The 21,311-nt window shown below is 47.9% G+C and overlaps 1 protein-coding gene across 2 annotated transcripts in view; it reads left to right on the top strand.

Annotated features, from left to right (window-relative positions):
• The window catches only part of RCC1 (regulator of chromosome condensation 1), a 138,890-nt gene that overhangs the window by 115,133 nt on the left and 2,446 nt on the right, over positions 1-21,311 (top strand). For both annotated transcript variants that reach the window (XM_063954634.1, XM_063954633.1), the window contains exons 8-9: positions 9,871-9,990; positions 10,095-10,247. In XM_063954634.1, the coding sequence (XP_063810704.1) occupies positions 9,871-9,990; positions 10,095-10,247 (273 nt within the window). The remainder of the gene's footprint in view (positions 1-9,870; positions 9,991-10,094; positions 10,248-21,311) is intronic.

Raw genomic sequence — 21,311 nt, forward strand, 5'->3', positions numbered from 1 at the left:
TGATTGTGAGCCATTGGCAAAGACCAAAGGTGGAAATGATGGCGTCCCGCCCGAACAAAAAACGGGACAGGTATTGCGCCAGGTCATGAGACCTTCAGGCGATAGCTGTGGATGTCCTAGTAACACCGTGGGTGTAACAGTCGGTGTATGTGTTCCCTCCTCTGCTTCTCATAACCAAGGTATTGAGAATTATAAGACATAGAGGAGTATGAACTATACTCGTGACTCCGGATTGGCCAAGAGGGACTTGGTACCCGGAACTTCAAGAGATGCTCACAGAGGACTAAGGGCCTGGGGAGCTAAGAAGGGACTTGCTTCAGCAGGTACCATGTCTATTCCAAGACTTACCGCGGCTGCGTTTGACGGCATGGCGGTTGAATGCCGGATCCTGAAGGAAAAAGGCATTCCATAAGAGGTCATACCTACCCTGGTCAAAGCCAGGAAGGAGGTGACCGCACAACGTCATCACCACATGTGGTGAAAATATGTTGCGTGGGTGAGGCCAGGAAGGCCCCACGAAGAAAATTCAACTAGGTCGAATTCTACACTTCCTGAAAACAGGAGTGTTTTGAGCCTAAAATTGGGGTTCTTTAAGGTTTTAAGTTTCGGCCCTGTAGAATTTCTTCCGAAAAGAATTGACTTCAGTTCCTGAAGTCCAGATTGTCAAGGGAGTATTGCATATACACCCCTTTTTTGTGCCTCTAGTGGCACCGTGGGATCTCAACATAGTGTTGGGATTCCTTAAAATCATATTGGTTTGAACCGCTCAAATCTGTGGATTTGAAATATATCACATGGAAAGTGAACATGCTGTTGACCAATATCTCACATGGACAGTGACCATGCTGTTGGTCCTGGCCTCGGCCAGGCGATTGTCAGAATGGGCGGCTTTGTCTTACAAAAGCCCATATTTAAATTTCCATTCGGACAGGGCAGAACTGGGACTCGTCTCCAGTTTTCTTCCTAAGGGGGTGTCAGGTTTTTCACCTGAAACAACCTATTATGGTGCCTGCGGCTTCTAGGGACTTGGAGGACTCCAGGTTAATAGACGTTGTCAGGACCCTAAAAATATATATATATATATATATATATATATATATATATATATATATATATATATATATATATATATATATATATATATATATATATATATATATAGTTTAGGACGGCTGGAGTCAGAAAGTCTGACTTGCTGTTTATATTGTATGCACCCAACAAGATGGGTGCTCCTGCGTCTAAACAGACGATTGCACGTTGGATCTGTAGCACAATCCAACTTGCACATTCTGTGGCAGGCGTGCCACAGCCTAAATCTGTAAAGGCCCACTCCACTAGGAAAGTGGGCGCATCTTGGGCGGCTGCCCGAGGGGTCTCGGCATTACAACTTTGCCGAGCAGCTACGTGGTCAGGGGAGAACACGTTTGTAAAATTTTACAAATTTGATACTCTGGCTAAGGAGGACCTGGAGTTCTCTCATTCGGTGCTGCAGAGTCATCCGCACTCTCCCGCCCGTTTGGGAGCTTTGGTATAATCCCCATGGTCCTGACGGAGTCCCCAGCATCCACTAGGACGTTAGAGAAAATAAGAATTTACTTACCGATAATTCTATTTCTCGTAGTCCGTAGTGGATGCTGGGCGCCCATCCCAAGTGCGGATTGTCTGCAATGCTTGTACATAGTTATTGTTACAAAAATCGGGTTATTCTTGTTGTGAGCCATCTTTTCAGAGGCTACTTCGTTTTGTTATCATACTGTTAACTGGGTTCAGATCACAAGTGGTACGGTGTGATTGGTGTGGCTGGTATGAGTCTTACCCGGGATTCAAGATCCTTCCTTATTGTGTACGCTCGTCCGGGCACAGTACCTAACTGAGGCTTGGAGGAGGGTCATAGGGGGAGGAGCCAGTACACACCATGTGACCTAAAAGCTTTTTTAGATGTGCCCTGTCTCCTGCGGAGCCCGCTATTCCCCATGGTCCTGACGGAGTCCCCAGCATCCACTACGGACTACGAGAAATAGAATTATCGGTAAGTAAATTCTTATTATTACCCCCAGGCCTAAGATCTGCAAGCAGCACTTTGTGGATCAGGTTCATTTATTAGGATTTTCTGATTCTCCTTTATGTGAAGACAAATGAGGGAGACAGATTGTGAAGACCCATTTTTCTTAGTTAGAGAATAGGTGTCCAGAATGCAGATGACCTGGGTGGATTCTCAATCTTCAGAAATCAAGGCTAATTCCGAGCCAGGACGTCAATTTCTTAGGTTTAGTTTTCAATACCTAATTAGGAAGAGCCTTCCTGCTGATGGACAGTCATACATTGAGAAGCTGATTCAAAGGGATTCCGCTAAACATACTCTGGAATTGATTTCGGGCCAACTGTTAGTACTTGGTATAGTTCATCATTCTTTCACTAGAGAGAAGTATCTCGGCTGTTGGACACAATCAGAAAACCTATGCATCGGCAGTAGGTTTCCAAATGGAAAATCTGGACTACAGATGCCAGTGTTCAGGGATAGGCAGCAGTTACCTGGACCTCCATCTACAGAGACTATAGTTCAAGCAGGAGACGAGGCTTCTGTTTAGTAATCTGGACTTTCAACATAAAGACATCCAGGTTTTGCTGTAGGTTCAGAGCTGTTGTCCTTTCTCATAGATGCCATATTACATAGTATTGTAGAAATTCGTAGTCCTGTGCCACTGCTGCCTTGAGAGAATCGCGAGGGAAGGATTTCCAGTGATCCTTGTCACCCTGGACTTGCCAAAGTGGTTTGGTACTGTTATGTACAGTACTGAACATGGGAGGAGGTCAGAGAGTTATCATAGTCTAGAACTACCTATTCTCGTGTGAAAAGTGAAGTTTTTCTTAGACCTGGGTAATTTTGTTCCTTCAGGCTGCTCTAGAAGTTTTTGTATTTGATTTTTTTTTTTTTTCTCATACGTCCTAGAGGATGCTGGGGACACCCAATAGAACCATGGGGTATAGATGGGACCCGCAGGAGACATGGGCACTTTAAGACTTTCAAAAGGAGTGTGCACTGTCTCCTCCCTCTTTGCCCCTCATCCAGACTCCAGTTTTAGAATTGTGCCCAGTGAGACTGGAAGCACTACAGGGGAGCTCTACTGAGTTTCTCTGAAATAAGACTTATTGTTAGGTTTTTTATGTTCAGGGAGGCTGCTGGCAACAGTCTCCCTGCTTCGTGGGATTTAGGGGAGAGAAGTATGACCAACTTCCAGTGAGTTAATGGCTCTGCTTCAGGCTACAGGACACCACTAGCTCCTGAGGATGCTGATCGCTAGCTACGCCTAGATGCTCACTCCCGCAGCCGGCCGTCACCCCCTTACAGAGCCAGAAGACAGGGGAGTAGAAGAAAAGACTTCAGTGACTGCATTCTCTGAGGTACCGCGCAGCGAACGGACACTGCGCGCCGGGCTCCCACACACACAAAGCACTACTGGGTGCAGGGCTCGGGCGGGAGGGCACCCTGGGCAGCTAAAAATCCTCAGCATACACTGGCAAGAAGGGACATTAGTGCCAAGGCACTGTCCCAAACCCCGCCAGTATAATCAGTTATTAAAAGAAGCGGGACGGAAGCGCGCCATTATGGGGGCGGAGCTTAGTCCCCACCGCTCACTCTGCGCCATTTCCTCTCCGCAGGCTGCAGGCCCAGGTTATTTGGTGCAATATACTTTGACATTAAAAGCGCTGCAGATCTGGGGCATTTATTAGGTGCTTCAGAACCGCTGATTGAGCGCTGCCAAATTGTCTCTCTGACAGGCTTTCTTGTGGGTCTGTCCCCTATAAGCCCAGTGTGTCTGTGGGTGTTTATTACACGTGTGTCGGCATGTCTGAGGCTGAGTGCTCTTCACAGGAGGAGGCTGTATTAGAGATGCAAACGGCGACGGGGGTGACCATGTTGGAACCGCCGACACCTGATTGGGTAAATGTGTTGAATGCTTTGAATGCTAATGTGGCTCGTATTAGTAAGAGATTATACAAGTCTGTGTCTCAGACCCAGACATGGAAGAAATCTGTGTAGGATATGTTATTACAAGTCCAGGTCCCCTCGGGGTCACAGAAACGTACATTTGCCCAGTTGGCAGACACTGATGCCGACACGGACACTGAATCCAGTGCCGACTATAGCGATTCCAGATTAAATTGGCAAAGAGCATTCAGTACATGATTGTGGCAGTTAAAGAGGTATTACATATCACTGAGGACCTGCTATTCCTGATAAAAGGGTTTGTATGTATTAGGAAACGAAACCTGAGATAGCGTTTCCTCCCTCTCATGAATTGAACGCTCTATTTGAAAGTCTGGGAAAGCCCTGACAGAAAGTTTCAGAGTCCCAAAAGGATTCCGGTGGCTTATCCGTTTCCCTCTGGGGATAGAGAAAAGTGGGAGTCCCCCCCCCCCCCCCCCCCCCCCCCACCCCCCATTGTAGACAAGGCCCTATCGTGGTTGTCAAAAAAGGTGGCTCTTCCGTCACCTGGCATGGCAGCCCTTAAAGACCCTGCGGATCGTAAGCAGGAAAATACGTTAAAATCCATTTATATGACCACAGGTACGCTACTCAGACCGGTCATTGCATCTGCGTGGGTGAGTAGTGCTATCGAAAAGTGGGCAGATAACTTGTTGTCTGATATAGATACCCTAGATAGGGATAGCATCCTCTTGACGCTGGGTCATATCAGGAAACTGCGAGAGATATTGGCCTTTTGGGATCAAAGGCCAATGCCATGGCAGTCTCAGCTAGGCGAGCATTATGGATTTATCAATGTAATGCTGATGCTGACTCCAAGAAAAATATGGAATCTCTACCATATAAAGGTGATGTCTTGTTTATTGACGGCCTCGCTGATTTGGTATCTACGACTACCGCGGGTAAGTCATCATTTTTGCCTTATGTGCCTTCACAACAAAAGAAAACACCACTATCGGATACAGTCCTTTTGGCCCAAATAAATATGAGAGGGCGAGGTTCTTCCTTCCTTGCTACTAGAGGAAGGGGAAGAGGTAAAAGATCACCAGCCGCGGCGGGTTCCCAGGAGCGGAAGTCCTCCCCGACTTCTGCCAAATCCAGTGCATGACGCTGGGGCTCCTCTGCGGGAGTCCGCACTGGTGGGAGCACGTCTCAAACTCTTCAGCCAGTCCTGGGTTCATTCGGATCTGGACCCATGGGCTTTACAAATAGTATCCCAAGAGTACAAACTGGAGTTTCAAGACGTTAATCCTCGCCGATTTTTCAAATCTGCCGTACCAGCTTTTCTTTTCCGGACAGTGAGGTAGTTTGCGACGCAATACAAAAGTTGTGTCAAAATCAGGTCATCGTCAAGGTTCCCCAATCACAACAGGGAGAATGCTTTTATTCGAGCCTGTTTGTGGTCCCGAAGCCGGATGGCTCGGTCAGACAATCCTAAACCTGAAATCCCTCAATTTTTACCTTAAAAAAAAAAAAAAAAAAAATCAAATTCAAGATGGAGTCTCTCCGAGCAGTAATCTCCAGTCTGGAGGAAGGGGATTTTATGGTGTCGGTGGACATAAAGGATGCCTACTTGCATGTTCCCATCTATCCTTCGCATCAGGCTTACCTGAGGTTTGCAATTTAGTATTGTCATTACCAATTTCAGATGTTGCCGTTTGGTCTGTCCACAGCTCCGAGGGTTTTCACCAAAGTAATGGCGGAAATGATGGTTCTTCGCAAGCAAGGAATCACAATTATCCCGTACTTGGACGATCTCCTGATAAAGGCGAGATCCAGGGATCAGTTGGTGAAAAACGTTGCACTGTCCCTGGCAGTTCTTCAACGACATGGTTGGCTCCTAAACTTACCGAAATCACAGTTGATTCTGGCAACAAGGTTGTCATTTTTAGGAATGACACTAGACACAGAAATACAGAGAGAGGAGGCTATGGAAATTCAGAGAATGGTCAAACAAATTCTGACACCAGCAAGAGTGTCAATCCATCAATGCACTCTGTTTCTGGGGAAGATGGTTGCAGCCTACGAGGTCATTCAGTTTGGCAGATTCCATGCCAGAGTGTTTCAGTGGGACCTGTTGGACAAGTGGTCCGGATCCCACCTGCTCATGCACTGAAGGATAATCCTGTCTTTCAAGACCAGAATCTCACTTCTGTGGTGGCTGCACAGCTCTCACCTCCTAGAAGGACGCAGGTTCGGGATCCAGGACTGGATCCTAGTAACCACGGATGCAAGTCTCCGAGGCTGGGGAGCAGTCACACAGGGGGAAAACTTCCAAGGAAGATGGTCAAGCCAGGAAACTTGTCTCCACATAAATGTTCTGGAGTTAAGGGCCATTTACAACGGCCTTCTACAAGCGGAACATCTTCAGTCTGCCCGTACTGATACAGTCGGACAATGTAACAGCAGTAGCGTACATAAACCACCAGGGCAGAGCAGCAATGGCAGAAGCCACAAAGGAAAAGCATACAAGCGCTCTGTCAGCGATCTTCATTCCAGGAGTGGACAACTGGGAAGCAGACTTCCTCAGCAGACACCATCTCTATCCAGGAGAGTGGGGCCTCCATCTAGAGGGCTTCACAGAAGTGACAAGTCATTGGGGAATTCCTCAAATAGACATGATGGCGTCGTGTTTCAACAAGAAGCTTCAGAGATATTGTTCCAGGTCAAGGGACCCTCAGGCAATAGCAGTGGATACACTGGTGACACCATGGGTGTTTCAGTCGGTGTATGTATTCCCTCCACTTCCTCTCATTCCAAAAGTTCTAAAGATCATAAGAAGAACAAAGATTCAAGCTATCCTCATTGCCCCAGACTGGCCAAGGAGGGCTTGATATCCAGATCTTCAGGAATTACTCATAGGAGATCCCTGGCCTCTTCCTCTACGCGAGGAACTGTTACAGCAGGGGCCGTGCGTTTTACCAAGACTTACCGCGGTTGCATTTGACGGCATGGCGGTTGAATGCCAAATCCTGCTGCGAAAGGGTATTCTCAGTGAAGTCATTCCCACACTACTTCAGGCGGCCAGGAAGGGGGTTACGTCAAAACATTACCACCGTATTTTGGGGAAAATGTGTCTTGGTATGAATCCAAGAAGGCTACTGTGGAAGAGTTTCAGCTAGGACGTTTCCTCCATTTTCTACAAGCAGGTGTGGATGCGGGCCTAAAGTTGGGCTCAATTAAGGTACAGATTTCAGCCTTATCTGTTTTCTTTCAAAAACAATTGGCTTCCCTTCCAGAAGTTCAGATGTTCGTGAAAGGTGTGTTGCACATCCAACCCCCATTAGTGCCTCCAGTGGCACCATGGGATCTTAACTTGGTGTTGCAGTCCCTTCAATCACATTGGTTTGAACCTTTACCAAAGGTGGAGTTGAAGTTCCTCACTTGGAAAGTGGTCATCCTGTTGGCTTTGGCATCCGCAAAGCGGGTGTCTGAATTAGCGGCCTTATCTCACAAGAGTCCTTATTTAATCTTTCATAAAGATAGAGCAGAGTTGAGGACTCGTCAGCATTTTCTGCCGAAGGTGGTTTCATCTTTCCACATGAACCAACCTATTGTGGTGCCAGTGGCTACTGACGCTGTCGTTGAGTCAAAGTCTTTGGACGTGGTCAGAGCTCTGAAAATCTATGTCGCTAGAACGGCTCAGATTAGGAAAACCGAGGCTCTGTTTGGAAGCAGGACACCCAATCTTGTTGGGAGCATACAGGACAAACAGACCATTGCACGCTGGATCTGTAACACGATTCAGCATGCTCATTCCACGGCCGGATTACCGTTGCCAAAATTGGTAAAGGCCCCTTCTACTAGAAAGGTGGGCTCGTCCTGGGCGGCTGCCCGAGGGGTTTTGGCATTGCAACTTTGCCGAGCTGCTACTTGGTCGGGTGCAAACACTTTTGCGAAGTTTTACAAGTTTGATACCCTGGCCGATAACCATCTCAAGTTTGGTCAATCGGTGCTGCAGAGTCATCCGCACTCTCCCGCCCATTTTAGAGCTTTGGTATAACCCCATGGTTCTATTGGTGTCCCCAGCATCCTCTAGGACGTATGAGAAAATAGGATTTTTATACCTACCGGTAAATCCTTTTCTCTTAGTCCGTAGAGGATGCTGGGCGCCCGTCCCAGTGCGTACTGTATCTGCAGTTATTAGTGTGGTTACACGCATGTTGTGTTAAGTTTGTCAGCCTGTTGCTGAAATCGTTCATGCCGTTGGCGTGTGTTCTGTTGATTGCCACGTTATGCGGCATGCTTGAGGTGTGTGCTGGTATGAATCTCACCTTTAGTTTAACAATAAATCCTTTCCTCGAAATGTCTGTCTCTCTGGGCACAGTTCCTATAACTGGAGTTTGGAGGAGGGGCATAGAGGGGGGAGCCAGTGCACACCCCTTTTGAAAGTCTTAAAGTGCCCACGTCTCCTGCGGATCCCGTCTATACCCCATGGTTCTATTGGTGTCCACAGCATCCGCTACGGACTAAGAGAAAAGGATTTACCGGTAGGTATTAAAATCCTATTTATTTTTTTCTTTTCTCTTCTAGCTATTACAATGGCTAGAAGAGTTTCTGAATTTGGAGACCTTGTTTTGCAAGCATCCATGTCTAGTGACTCATGAAAATAAGGCAGTGTTCTGCATATAGTCATTCTATCCACTAAATGTGATGTTCTGAGTTCATCTTAATCGGGAAATTGTTATTCCTACTCTTGTTGAATCTAGTATTATAGCCAGTCAGGATCACTCTTGATAAACGCTTATCCTGTCAAGATAGAAAATTCAGTATATGGAAGACTGATGGTTTGTTCGAAGAGAGATTGGCTGGTATCTAATCTGACAATAGTAGCTAGATGGATTAGGTGCACAATTTGGTAAGCATATCTGAAAGCTGAACATCCTAGGTCTGATCTGTTATTTCTCTGTCAGTCTGGACTTTGTGGGCAGAGCGGCATTCTTATTTACTAATTCTACAGATTTCCGAAGTTTGCATCCAAAGATTCTAATACCCCTTTCACATCGCACAAATAACCCGGTACCGACACGGCATATTGCCGTGTCGAACCGGGTCAGTGTGCGATGTGAAAGCACACTGGGCGATTTAGCGGGTCGCCTGACCCGGTAAAAAAGAAGGGTTTTACCCGGGTTGATTACCGGGTCAGGTGCGGTGTGAATGGGAGCCGTGTCGATGCGACACGGTTCCCATTCACAAGATAGGGAGAGGCGGCGCTGGAGATGAGCTCATCTCCCGACGCCGCCTCCACCCCCGCCCCTGCTGCTGCTGCGGCCTCCGTTGTCATGGCAACCGACCCGGTATATTGGCGGGTCGGGAAGCCTGCAACGGAGCGCAAATGCCGGATCCCACCCGGTAAGTACACGTTTGTCTTACCGGGTAGGACCCGGCATTTGCGGTGTGAATGCAGCATAACTTTGGATGAACAGTACTACAGTTAGTCGTCTGAGTTGTACGCTCCCCTATGGGCAACTATTGAATGTCCCCATTGTTAGCAATGTCCTCCTCTCTGCAAAGTCCTTCTAGGGATACTGCGATCCATACTTTTTATTTTTTTGTTTTGTAAAAGTTGTAGGACTTATTCTTTTTGCTTTGTAATGTAAAACTGATTGTGGTTGGAGGGGAGGAGCTTTACATCTGGGAATTTTAAGTAGTTAGGCACCAGCTCGTGTAACATAATTTCACCCCATGCTCGGCAGCGTCCCCCAGATGGTCTTTGAAAAAGGGATTTAACGGTAAGTACCAAAAATAGTATTTGAGTCACCAAGGTAAGTTAAAAATCCATGAAATAAAACTATGTACACTTTAGACAGTTTTTAAGTGTCAACTTAATTTGTAGTTTTGGTAATGTCAATTCATGTAGATATATCACTTACTTGCAATAGGTACGAAGACTACAAACTCCTGCTTTGCACCCCAGAACCTAACCACCTTCAAAAACTCCAGCAAGTCCTGGGTTGGATTTTCAGGAGGACAGCACCACACTGTGTGTGTGGACTCAGAAGGTGGGGTTTATAGCTTTTCTGAGCATAGTAAAATGTTTCCAGTTCTTCAATCTGACAAGTGCATATTTGTATGTATATTTATTTATTTATTTATTTTTAATCAGGAAATGCTTATAGCTTAGGCCGTGCGGAATATGGCCGACTTGGGATTGGGGAGAATGCTGAAGAGAAGAATGAACCCACTCTAATTCCTAATCTCCCTAAGATTGCTAGTGTGGCCTGTGGAGCATCTGTCAGTTATGCTGTATCTAGGGATGGTGAGTGGAATTTTAATGTTTCTTGTTAATTGTAATTTCTATAACGTCCTAGTGGATGCTGGGGACTCCGAAAAGGACCATGGGGAATAGCGGCTCCGCAGGAGACTGGGCACAAAAGTAAAAGCTTTAGGACTACCTGGTGTGCACTGGCTCCTCCCCCTATGACCCTCCTCCAAGCCTCAGTTAGATTTTTGTGCCCGAACGAGAAGGGTGCATACTAAGGGGCTCTCCTGAGCTGCTTAGAGTAAAAGTTTAAAGTAGGTTTTTTATTTTCAGTGAGACCTGCTGGCAACAGGCTCACTGCACCGAGGGACTAAGGGGAGAAGAAGCGAACTCACCTGCGTGCAGAGTGGATTGGGCTTCTTAGGCTACTGGACATTAGCTCCAGAGGGACGATCACAGGCCCAGCCATGGATGGGTCCCAGAGCCGCGCCGCCGGCCCCCTTACAGAGCCAGAAGACTGAAGAGGTCCGGAAAATCGGCGGCAGAAGACGTCCTGTCTTCAATAAGGTAGCGCACAGCACCGCAGCTGTGCGCCATTGCTCTCAGCACACTTCACACTCCGGTCACTGAGGGTGCAGGGCGCTGGGGGGGGCGCCCTGAGACGCAATAAAAACACCTTTTTTGGAAAAAAATACATCGCATATAGCTCCTGGGCTATATGGATGCCTTTAACCCCTGCCAATTTTTCCATAAAAAAGCGGGAGAAAGGCCGCCGAGAAGGGGGCGGAGCCTATCTCCTCAGCACACTGGCGCCATTTTTTCCTCACAGCTCCGTTGGAGGAAGGCTCCCTGACTCTCCCCTGCAGTCCTGAACTACAGAAACAGGGTAAAACAAGAGAGGGGGGGCACTAATTTGGCAGATAAATATATACAGCAGCTATATCAGGGAAAAACACTTTTCTCTATCGTCCTAGTGGATGCTGGGGTTCCTGAAAGGACCATGGGGAATAGCGGCTCCGCAGGAGACAGAGCACAAAAAGTAAAGCTTTAGGATCAGGTGGTGTGCACTGGCTCCTCCCCCTATGACCCTCCTCCAAGCCTCAGTTAGATTTTTGTGCCCGGCCGAGAAGGGTGCAATCTAGGTGGCTCTCCTAAAGAGCTGCTTAGAAAAGTTTAGCTTAGGTTTTTTATTTTACAGTGAGTCCTGCTGGCAACAGGATCACTGCAACGAGGGACTTAGGGGAGAAGAAGTGAACTCACCTGCGTGCAGGATGGATTGGCTTCTTGGCTACTGGACATTAGCTCCAGAGGGACGATCACAGGTACAGCCTGGATGGTCACCGGAGCCTCGCCGCCGGCCCCCTTGCAGATGCTGAAACGAGAAGAGGTCCAGAATCGGCGGCAGAAGACTCCTCAGTCTTCTAAAGGTAGCGCACAGCACTGCAGCTGTGCGCCATTTCCTCTCAGCACACTTCACACGGCAGTCACTGAGGGTGCAGGGCGCTGGGAGGGGGGCGCCCTGGGAGGCAAATGAAAACCTAATTTGGCTAAAAATACCTCACATATAGCCTCCGGGGGCTATATGGAGATATTTAACCCCTGCCAGAATCCGTTAAGAGCGGGAGACGAGGCCGCCGAAAAAGGGGCGGGACCTATCTCCTCAGCACACAGCGCCATTTTCCCTCACAGAAAGGCTGGAGGGAAGGCTCCCAGACTCTCCCCTGCACTGCACTACAGAAACAGGGTTAAAACAGAGAGGGGGGGCACTAATTTGGCGTTAGAAATATATAAAAAAGATGCTATAAGGGAAAACACTTATATAAGGTTGTCCCTATATAATTATAGCGTTTTTGGTGTGTGCTGGCAAACTCTCCCTCTGTCTCTCCAAAGGGCTAGTGGGTCCTGTCCTCTATCAGAGCATTCCCTGTGTGTGTGCTGTGTGTCGGTACGGGTGTGTCGACATGTATGAGGACGATGTTGGTGAGGAGGCGGAGCAATTGCCTGTAATGGTGATGTCACTCTCTAGGGAGTCGACACCGGAATGGATGGCTTATTTAGGGAATTACGTGATAATGTCAACACGCGGCAAGGTCGGTTGACGACATGAGACGGCCGACAAACAATTAGTACCGGTCCAGACGTCTCAAAAACACCGTCAGGGGTTTTAAAACGCCCGTTTACTTTAGTCGGTCGACACAGACACAGACAGGGACACTGAATCCAGTGTCGACGGTGAATAAACAAACGTATTCCTTATTAGGGCCACACGTTAAGGGCAATGAAGGAGGTGTTACATATTTCTGATACTACAAGTACCACAAAAGAGGGTATTATGTGGGATGTGAAAAAACTACCGTAGTTTTTCCTGAATCAGATAAATTAAATGAAGTGTGTGATGATGCGTGGGTTCCCCCCGATAGAAAATATGGGCGGTATACCCTTTCCCGCCAGAAGTTAGGGCGCGTTGGAAAACACCCCTTAGGGTGGATAAGGCGCTCACACGCTTATCAGAACAAGTGGCGGTACCGTCTATAGATAGGGCCGTCCTCAAGGAGCCAGCTGACAGGAGGCTGGAAAAATATCATAAAAAGTATATACACACATACTGGTGTTATACTGCGACCAGCGATCGTCTCAGCCTGGATGTGCAGAGCTGGGGTGGCTTGGTCGGATTCCCTGACTAAAAATATTGATACCCTTGACAGGGACAGTATTTTATTGACTATAGAGCATTTAAAGGATGCATTTCTATATATGCGAGATGCACAGAGGGATATTTGCACTCTGGCATCAAGAGTAAGTGCGATGTCCATATCTGCCAGAAGATGTTTATGGACACGACAGTGGTCAGGTGATGCAGATTCCAAACGGCACAAAGGTGTATTGCCGTATAAAGGAAGAGGAGTTATTTGGGGTCGGTCCATCGGACCTGGTGGCCACGGCAACTGCTGGAAAATCCACCGTTTTTTACCCTAAGTCACATCTCTGCAGAAAAAGACACCGTCTTTTCAGCTTCAGTCCTTTCGTCCCTATAAGAGTCATATCTGCCCAGGGATAGAGGAAAGGGAAGAAGACTGCAGCAGGCAGCCCATTCCCAGGAACAGAAGCGTTCCACCGCTTCTGACAAGCTCTCAGCATGACGCTGAGACCGTACAGGACCCCTGGATCCTACAAGTAGTATCCCAGGGGTACAGATTGGAATGTCGAGACGTTTCCCCTGCGCAGGCTCCTGAAGTCTGCTTTACCAAGGTCTCCCTCCGACAAGGAGGCAGTATGGAAAAAAATTCACGAGCTGTATTCCCAGCAGGTGATAATTAAATTACCCCTCCTACAACAAGAAAAGGGGTATTATTCCACACTATATTGTGGTACTGAAGCCAGAACGCTAGGTGAGACCTATTCTAAATCTAAAAAAATTTGAACACTTACAAAGGTTCAAATCAAGATGGAGTCACTCAGAGCAGTGATAACGAACCGGGAAGAAGGGGACTATATGGTGTCCCGAGACATCAGGGATGCTTACCTCCATGTCCCAAATTTGCCCTTATCACTAAGGGTACCTCAGGTTCGTGGTACAGAACTGTCACTATCAGTTTCAGACGCTGCCGTTTGGATTGTCCACGGCACCCCGGGTCTTTACCAAGGTAATGGCCGAAATGATGGTTCTTCTTCGAAGAAAAGGCGTCTTAATTATCCCTTACTTGGACGATCTCCTGATAAGGGCAAAGTCCAGGGAACAGTTGGAGGTCGGAGTAGCACTATCTCGGATACTGTTACAACAGCAGGGGTGGATTCTAAATATTCCAAAATCGCAGCTGATCCCGACAACAAGTCTCCTGTGCTTAGGGATGATTCTGGACACAGTCCAGAAAAAGGTGTTTCTCCCGGAAGAGAAAGCCAGGGAGTTATCCGAGCTAGTCAGGAACCTCCTAAAATCAGTGCATCATTGCACAAGGGCCATGGTAAAAAAATGGTGACTTCCTTCGAAGCAATTCCAGTCGGCAGATTTCATGCAAGAACTTTTCAGTGGGATCTGCTGGACAAATGGTCCGGATCGCATCTTCAGATGCATCAGCGGATAACCCTATATCCAAGGACAAGGGTGTCTCTCCTGTGGTGGTTACAGAGTGCTCATCTTCTAGAGGGCCGCAGATTCGACATTCAGTTTTGGATGTTGGTGACCACGGAGGCCAGCCCGAGAGGCTGGGGAGCAGTCACACAAGGAAAAAATTTCCAGGGAGTGTGATCAAGTCTGGAGACTTTTCTCCACATAAATATAGCTAAGGGTAAATTTATAATGCTCTAAGCTTAGCAAGACCTCTGCTTCAAGGTCAGCCGGTATTGATCCAGTGGGATAAAACATCACGGCAGTCGCCCACGTAAATAGACAGGGCGGCACAAGAAGCAGGAGGGCAGTGGCAAAAACTGCAAGGACTTTTCGCTGGGCGGAAAATCATGTGATAGCACTGTCAGCAGTGTTTCATTCCGGGAATGGAAACTGGGAAGCAGACTTCCTCAGTAGGCACGACCTCCACCTGGCAGAGTGGGAACTTCATGGGGAAGTTTTCCACATGATTGTAAACCGTTGGGAATTACCAAAGGTGGACATGATGGCGTCCCGTCTGAACAAAAAACGGGACAGGTATTGCGCCAGGTTAAGAGACCCTCAGGCAATAGCTGTGGACGTTCTGGTAACACCGTGGGTGTACCAGTCGGTGTATGTGTTCCATCCTCTGCTTTTCATACCTAAGGTACTGAGAATTATAAGACGTAGAGGAGTAAGAACTATACTCATGGCTCCGGATTGGCCAAGAAGGACTTGGTACCCGGAACTTCAAGAGATGCTCACAGAGGACTTATGGCCTCTGCCGCTAAGAAGGGACTTGTTTCAGCAAGTACCATGTCTGTTCCAAGACTTACCGCAGCTGCGTTTGACGGCATGGCGGTGGAACGCCGGATCCTAAGGGAAAAGGCATTCAGGAAGAGGTCATTCCTACCCTGGTCAAAGCCAGAAAGGAGGTGACCGCACAACATTATCACCACATGTGGCGAAAATATGTTGCGTGGTGTGAGGCCAGGAAGGCCCCACGAAGAAATTTCAACTCGGTCGATTCCTGCATTTCCTGCAAACAGGAGTGTCTATGGGCCTCAAATTGGGGTCCATTAAGGTTCAAATTTCGGCCCCGTCGATTTTTCTTCCAGAAAGAATTGGCTTCAGTTCCTGAAGTCCAGAAGTTTGTCAAGGGAGTATTGCATATACAACCCCCTTTTGTGCCTCCAGTGGCACTGTGGGATCTCAACGTAGTTCTGGGATTCCTCAAAACACATTGGTTTAAAACCAGTCAAATCTGTGGATTTGAAGCATCTCACATGAAAAGTGAACATGCTCTTGGACCTGGCCTGGACCAGGCGAGTGTCAAATTGGTGGTTTTTTTCTCAAAAAAGCCCATATCTGTTTGTCCATTCGGACAGGACAGAGCTGCGGACTCGTCCCCAGTTCTCTCCCTAAGGTGGTGTCAGTGTTTCACCTGAACCAGCTTATTGTGGTGTCTTGCGCCTACTAGGGACTTGGAGGACTCCAAGTTGCTAGATGTGGTCAGGGCCCTGAAAATATAGGTTCCAGGACGGCTGGAGTCAGGAAAACTGACTTGCTGTTATCCTGTATGCACCCAACAAACTGGGTGCTCTTGCTTCTAAGCAGACTTTTGCTAGTTGGATGTGTAATACAATTCAACTTGCACATTCTGTGGCAGGCCTGCCACAGCCAAAATATGTAAATGCCCATTCCACAAGGAAGGTGGGCTCATCTTGGGCGGCTGCCCGAGGGGTCTCGGCTTTACAACTTTGCCGAGCGGCTATTTAGTCAGGGGCAAACACGTTTGTAAAATCCTACAAATTTTATAACCTGGCTAAGGAGGACCTGGAGTTCTCTCATTCGGTGCTGCAGAGTCATCCGCACTCTCCCGCCCGTTTGGGAGCTTTGGTATAATCCCCATGGTCCTTTCAGGAACCCCAGCATCCACTAGGACGATAGAGAAAATAAGAATTTACTTACCGATAATTCTATTTCTCGGAGTCCGTAGTGGATGCTGGGCGCCCATCCCAAGTGCGGATTATCTGCAATACTTGTACATAGTTACAAAAATCGGGTTATTATTGTTGTGAGCCATCTTTCAGAGGCTCCGCTGTTATCATACTGTTAACTGGGTTCAGATCACAGGTTGTACAGTGTAATTGGTGTGGCTGGTATGAGTCTTACCCGGGATTCATAAATCCTTCCTTATTGTGTACGCTCGTCCGGGCACAGTATCCTAACTGAGGCTTGGAGGAGGGTCATAGGGGGAGGAGCCAGTGCACACCACCTGATCCTAAAGCTTTACTTTTTGTGCCCTGTCTCCTGCGGAGCCGCTATTCCCCATGGTCCTTTCAGGAACCCCAGCATCCACTACGGACTCCGAGAAATAGAATTATCGGTAAGTAAATTCTTATTATATAAGGTTATCCCTATATATATATATATATATATATATATATATATATATATATATATATATATATATATATATATATATATATATATATATATATATATATATATATATATATATAGCGCTCTGGTGTGTGCTGGCAAACTCTCCCTCTGTCTCCCCAAAGGGCTAGTGGGGTCCTGTCCTCTGTCAGAGCATTCCCTGTGTGTGTGCTGTGTGTCGACATGTATGAGGAGGAAAATGGTGTGGAGGCGGAGCAATTGCCTGTGTTAGTGATGTCACCCCCTAGGGAGTCGACACCTGACTGGATGGTCTTATGGAAAGAATTACGTGATAGTGTCAGCACTTTACAAAAGACTGTTGACGACATGAGACAGCCGGCAAATCAGTTAATACCTGTACAGGAGTCTCAAACACCGTCAGGGGCTCTAAAACGCCCGTTACCTCAAGTCGATACAGACACTGACACGGACACTGACTCCAGTGTCGACGGTGAGGAAACAAACGTATTTTCCAGTAGGGCCACACGTTACATGATCACGGCAATGAAGGAGGTTTTGAACATTTCTGATACTACAAGTACCACAAAAAAGGGTATTATGTGGGGTGTGAAAAAAACTACCCATAGTTTTTCCTGAATCAGATGAATTAAATGAGGTGTGTGATGAAGCGTGGGTTTCCCCCGATAAAAAACTGCTAATTTCTAAAAAATTATTGGCATTATACCCTTTCCCGCCAGAGGTTAGGGCACGTTGGGAAACACCCCCTAGGGTAGATAAGGCGCTCACACGCTTATCAAAACAAGTGGCGTTACCGTCTCCTGATACGGCCGCCCTCAAGGAACCAGCTGATAGGAAGCTGGAAAATATCCTAAAAAGTATATACACACATACTGGTATTATACTGTGACCAGCAATCGCCTCAGCCTGGATGTGCAGTGCTGGGGTGGCTTGGTCTGATTCCCTGACTAAAAATATTGATACCCTGGACAGGGACAATATATTACTGACTATAGAGCATTTAAAGGATGCATTTCTATATATGCGAGATGCACAGAGGAATATTTGCACTCTGGCATCAAGAGTAAGTGCGATGTCCATTTCTGCCAGAAGAGGGTTATGGACGCGACAGTGGTCAGGTGATGCGGATTCCAAACGGCATATGGAAGTATTGCCGTATAAAGGGGAGGAGTTATTTGGGGTCGGTCTATCGGACCTGGTGGCCACGGCAACGGCTGGGAAATCCACCTTTTTACCCCAGGTCACCTCTCAGCAGGAAAAGATACCGTCTTTTCAGGCTCAGTCCTTTCGTCCCCATAAGGGCAAGCGGGCAAAAGGCCACTCATATCTGCCCCGGGGCAGAGGAAGGGGAAAAAGACTGCAGCAGACAGCCTCTTCCCACGAACAGAAGCCCTCCCCCGCTTCTGCCAAGTCCTCAGCATGACGCTGGGGCCTTACAAGCGGACTCAGGCACGGTGGGGGCCCGTCAAGAATTTCAGCGCGCAGTGGGCTCACTCGCAAGTGGACCCCTGGATCCTGCAGGTAGTATCTCAGGGGTACAAATTGGAATTCGAGACGTCTCCCCCTCGCCGGTTCCTGAAGTCTGCTTTACCAACGTCTCCCCCCGACAGGGAGGCGGTATTGGAAGCCATTCACAAGCTGTATTCCCAGCAGGTGATAATCAAGGTACCCCTCCTACAACAGGGAAAGGGGTATTATTCCACGCTGTTTGTGGTACCGAAGCCGGACGGCTCGGTGAGACCCATTTTAAATCTGAAATCCTTGAACACTTACATAAAAAGGTTCAAGTTCAAGATGGAGTCACTCAGAGCAGTGATAGCGAACCTGGAAGAAGGGGACTATATGGTGTCTCTGGACATCAAGGATGCTTACCTCCATGTCCCAATTTGCCCTTCTCACCAAGGGTACCTCAGGTTTGTGGTACAGAACTGTCACTATCAGTTTCAGACGCTGCCGTTTGGATTGTCCACGGCACCCCGGGTCTTTACCAAGGTAATGGCCGAAATGATGATTCTTCTTCGAAGAAAAGGCGTCTTAATTATCCCTTACTTGGACGATCTCCTGATAAGGGCAAGGTCCAGAGAACAGTTAGAGGTCGGAGTAGCACTATCTCAAGTAGTACTACGACAGCACGGATGGATTCTAAATATTCCTAAATCGCAGCTGATTCCGACGACACGTCTGCTGTTCCTAGGGATGATTCTGGACACAGTACAGAAAAAGGGGTTTCTCCCGGAGGAGAAAGCCAGGGAGTTATCCGACCTAGTCAGGAACCTCCTAAGACCAGGCCAAGTGTCAGTGCATCAATGCACAAGGGTCCTGGGAAAGATGGTGGCTTCTTACGAAGCGATTCCATTCGGCAGATTCCACGCAAGAACTTTTCAGTGGGATCTGCTGGACAAATGGTCCGGATCGCATCTTCAAATGCATCAGCGGATAACCCTGTCTCCAAGGGCAAGGGTGTCTCTCCTGTGGTGGTTACAGAGTGCTCATCTCCTAGAGGGCCGCAGATTCGGCATTCAGGATTGGGTCCTGGTGACCACGGATGCCAGCCTGAGAGGCTGGGGAACAGTCACACAGGGAAAAAATTTCCAGGGCTTGTGGTCAAGCATGGAAACGTCACTTCACATAAATATCCTGGAACTAAGGGCCATTTACAATGCCCTAAGTCAGGCAAGGCCTCTGCTTCAGGGTCAGCCGGTGTTGTCCGACTGGATCAACATCACGGCAGTCGCCCACGTAAACAGACAGGGCGGCACAAGAAGCAGGAGGGCAATGACGGAAGTTGCAAGGAATCTTCGCTGGGCGGAAAATCATGTGATAGCACTGTCAGCAGTGTTCATTCCGGGAGTGGAGGGACCCTCCGGCAATAGCTGTGGACGCTCTGGTAACACCGTGGGTGTACCAGTCAGTATATGTGTTCCCTCCTCTGCCTCTCATACCCAAGGTACTGAGAATCATAAGAAGGAGAGGTGTAAAGACTATACTCGTGGCTCCGGATTGGCCAAGAAGGACTTGGTACCCGGAAATTCAAGAGATGCTCACGGAAGACCCGTGGCCTCTACCTCTAAGAAAGGACCTGCTCCAGCAGGGACCATGTCTGTTCCAAGACTTACCGCGGCTGCGTTTGACGGCATGGCGGTTGAACGCCGGATCCTGAAGGAAAAAGGCATTCCGGATGAAGTTATCCCTACCCTGATCAAAGCCAGGAAGGATGTAACTGTGCAACATTATCACCGTATTTGGCGTAAATGTGTTGCGTGGTGTGAGGCCAGGAAGGCCCCTACAGAGGAATTTCAACTGGGTCGATTCCTGCATTTCCTGCAAACAGGACTGTCTATGGGCCTCAAATTAAGGTCCATTAAGGTTCAAATTTCGGCCCTGTCAATATTCTTCCAAAAAGAACTAGCTTCAGTTCCTGAAGTTCAGACGTTTGTCAAGGGGGGGTACTGCATATACAGCCTCCTTTTGTGCCTCCAGTGGCACCTTGGGATCTCAATGTAGTTTTGGGATTCCTAAAATCACATTGGTTTGAACCACTCACCACTGTGGACTTAAAATATCTCACATGGAAAGTGGTAATGCTGTTAGCCCTGGCTTCAGCCAGGCGTGTATCAGAATTGGCGGCTTTATCCTATAAAAGCCCTTACCTAATTTTTCATACGGACAGGGCAGAATTGAGGACTCGTCCTCAATTTCTCCCTAAGGTGGTTTCAGCATTTCACTTAAACCAGCCTATTGTGGTGCCTGCGGCTACTAGGGACTTGGAGGATTCCAAGTTGCTGGACGTAGTCAGGGCCCTGAAAATATGTTTCCAGGACGGCTGGAGTCAGAAAATCTGACTCGCTGTTTATCCTGTATGCACCCAACAAGCTGGGTGCCCCTGCTTCTAAGCAGACGATTGCTCGTTGGATTTGTAGTACAATTCAGCTTGCACATTCTGTGGCAGGCCTGCCACAACCAAAATCTGTAAAAGCCCATTCCACACGGAAAGTGGGCTCATCTTGGGCGGCTGCCTGAGGGGTCTCGGCTTTACAACTTTGCCGAGCAGCTACTTGGTCAGAGGCAAATACGTTTGCAAAATTCTACAAATTTGATACCCTGGCTGAGGAGGACCTGGAGTTCTCTCATTCGGTGCTGTAGAGTCATCCGCACTCTCCCGCCCGTTTGGGAGCTTTGGTATAATCCCCATGGTCCTTTCGGAGTCCCCAGCATCCACTAGGACGTTAGAGAAAATAAGAATTTACTTACCGATAATTCTATTTCTCATAGTCCGTAGTGGATGCTGGGCGCCCATCCCAAGTGCGGATTGTCTGCATTACTTGTACATAGTTATTGTTACAAAAATCGGGTTATTATTGTTGTGAGCCATCTTTTCAGAGGCTCCTCTGTTATCATGCTGTTAACTGGGTTCAAATCACAAGTTGTACGGTGTGATTGGTGTGGCTGGTATGAGTCTTACCCGGGATTCAAAATCCTTCCTTATTGTGTACGCTCGTCCGGGCACAGTATCCTAACTGAGGCTTGGAGGAGGGTCATAGGGGGAGGAGCCAGTGCACACCAGGTAGTCCTAAAGCTTTTACTTTTGTGCCCAGTCTCCTGCGGAGCCGCTA

The sequence above is a fragment of the Pseudophryne corroboree genome, chromosome 2 (assembly GCF_028390025.1).
Source record: "Pseudophryne corroboree isolate aPseCor3 chromosome 2, aPseCor3.hap2, whole genome shotgun sequence".
NCBI lineage: Eukaryota > Metazoa > Chordata > Amphibia > Anura > Myobatrachidae > Pseudophryne > Pseudophryne corroboree.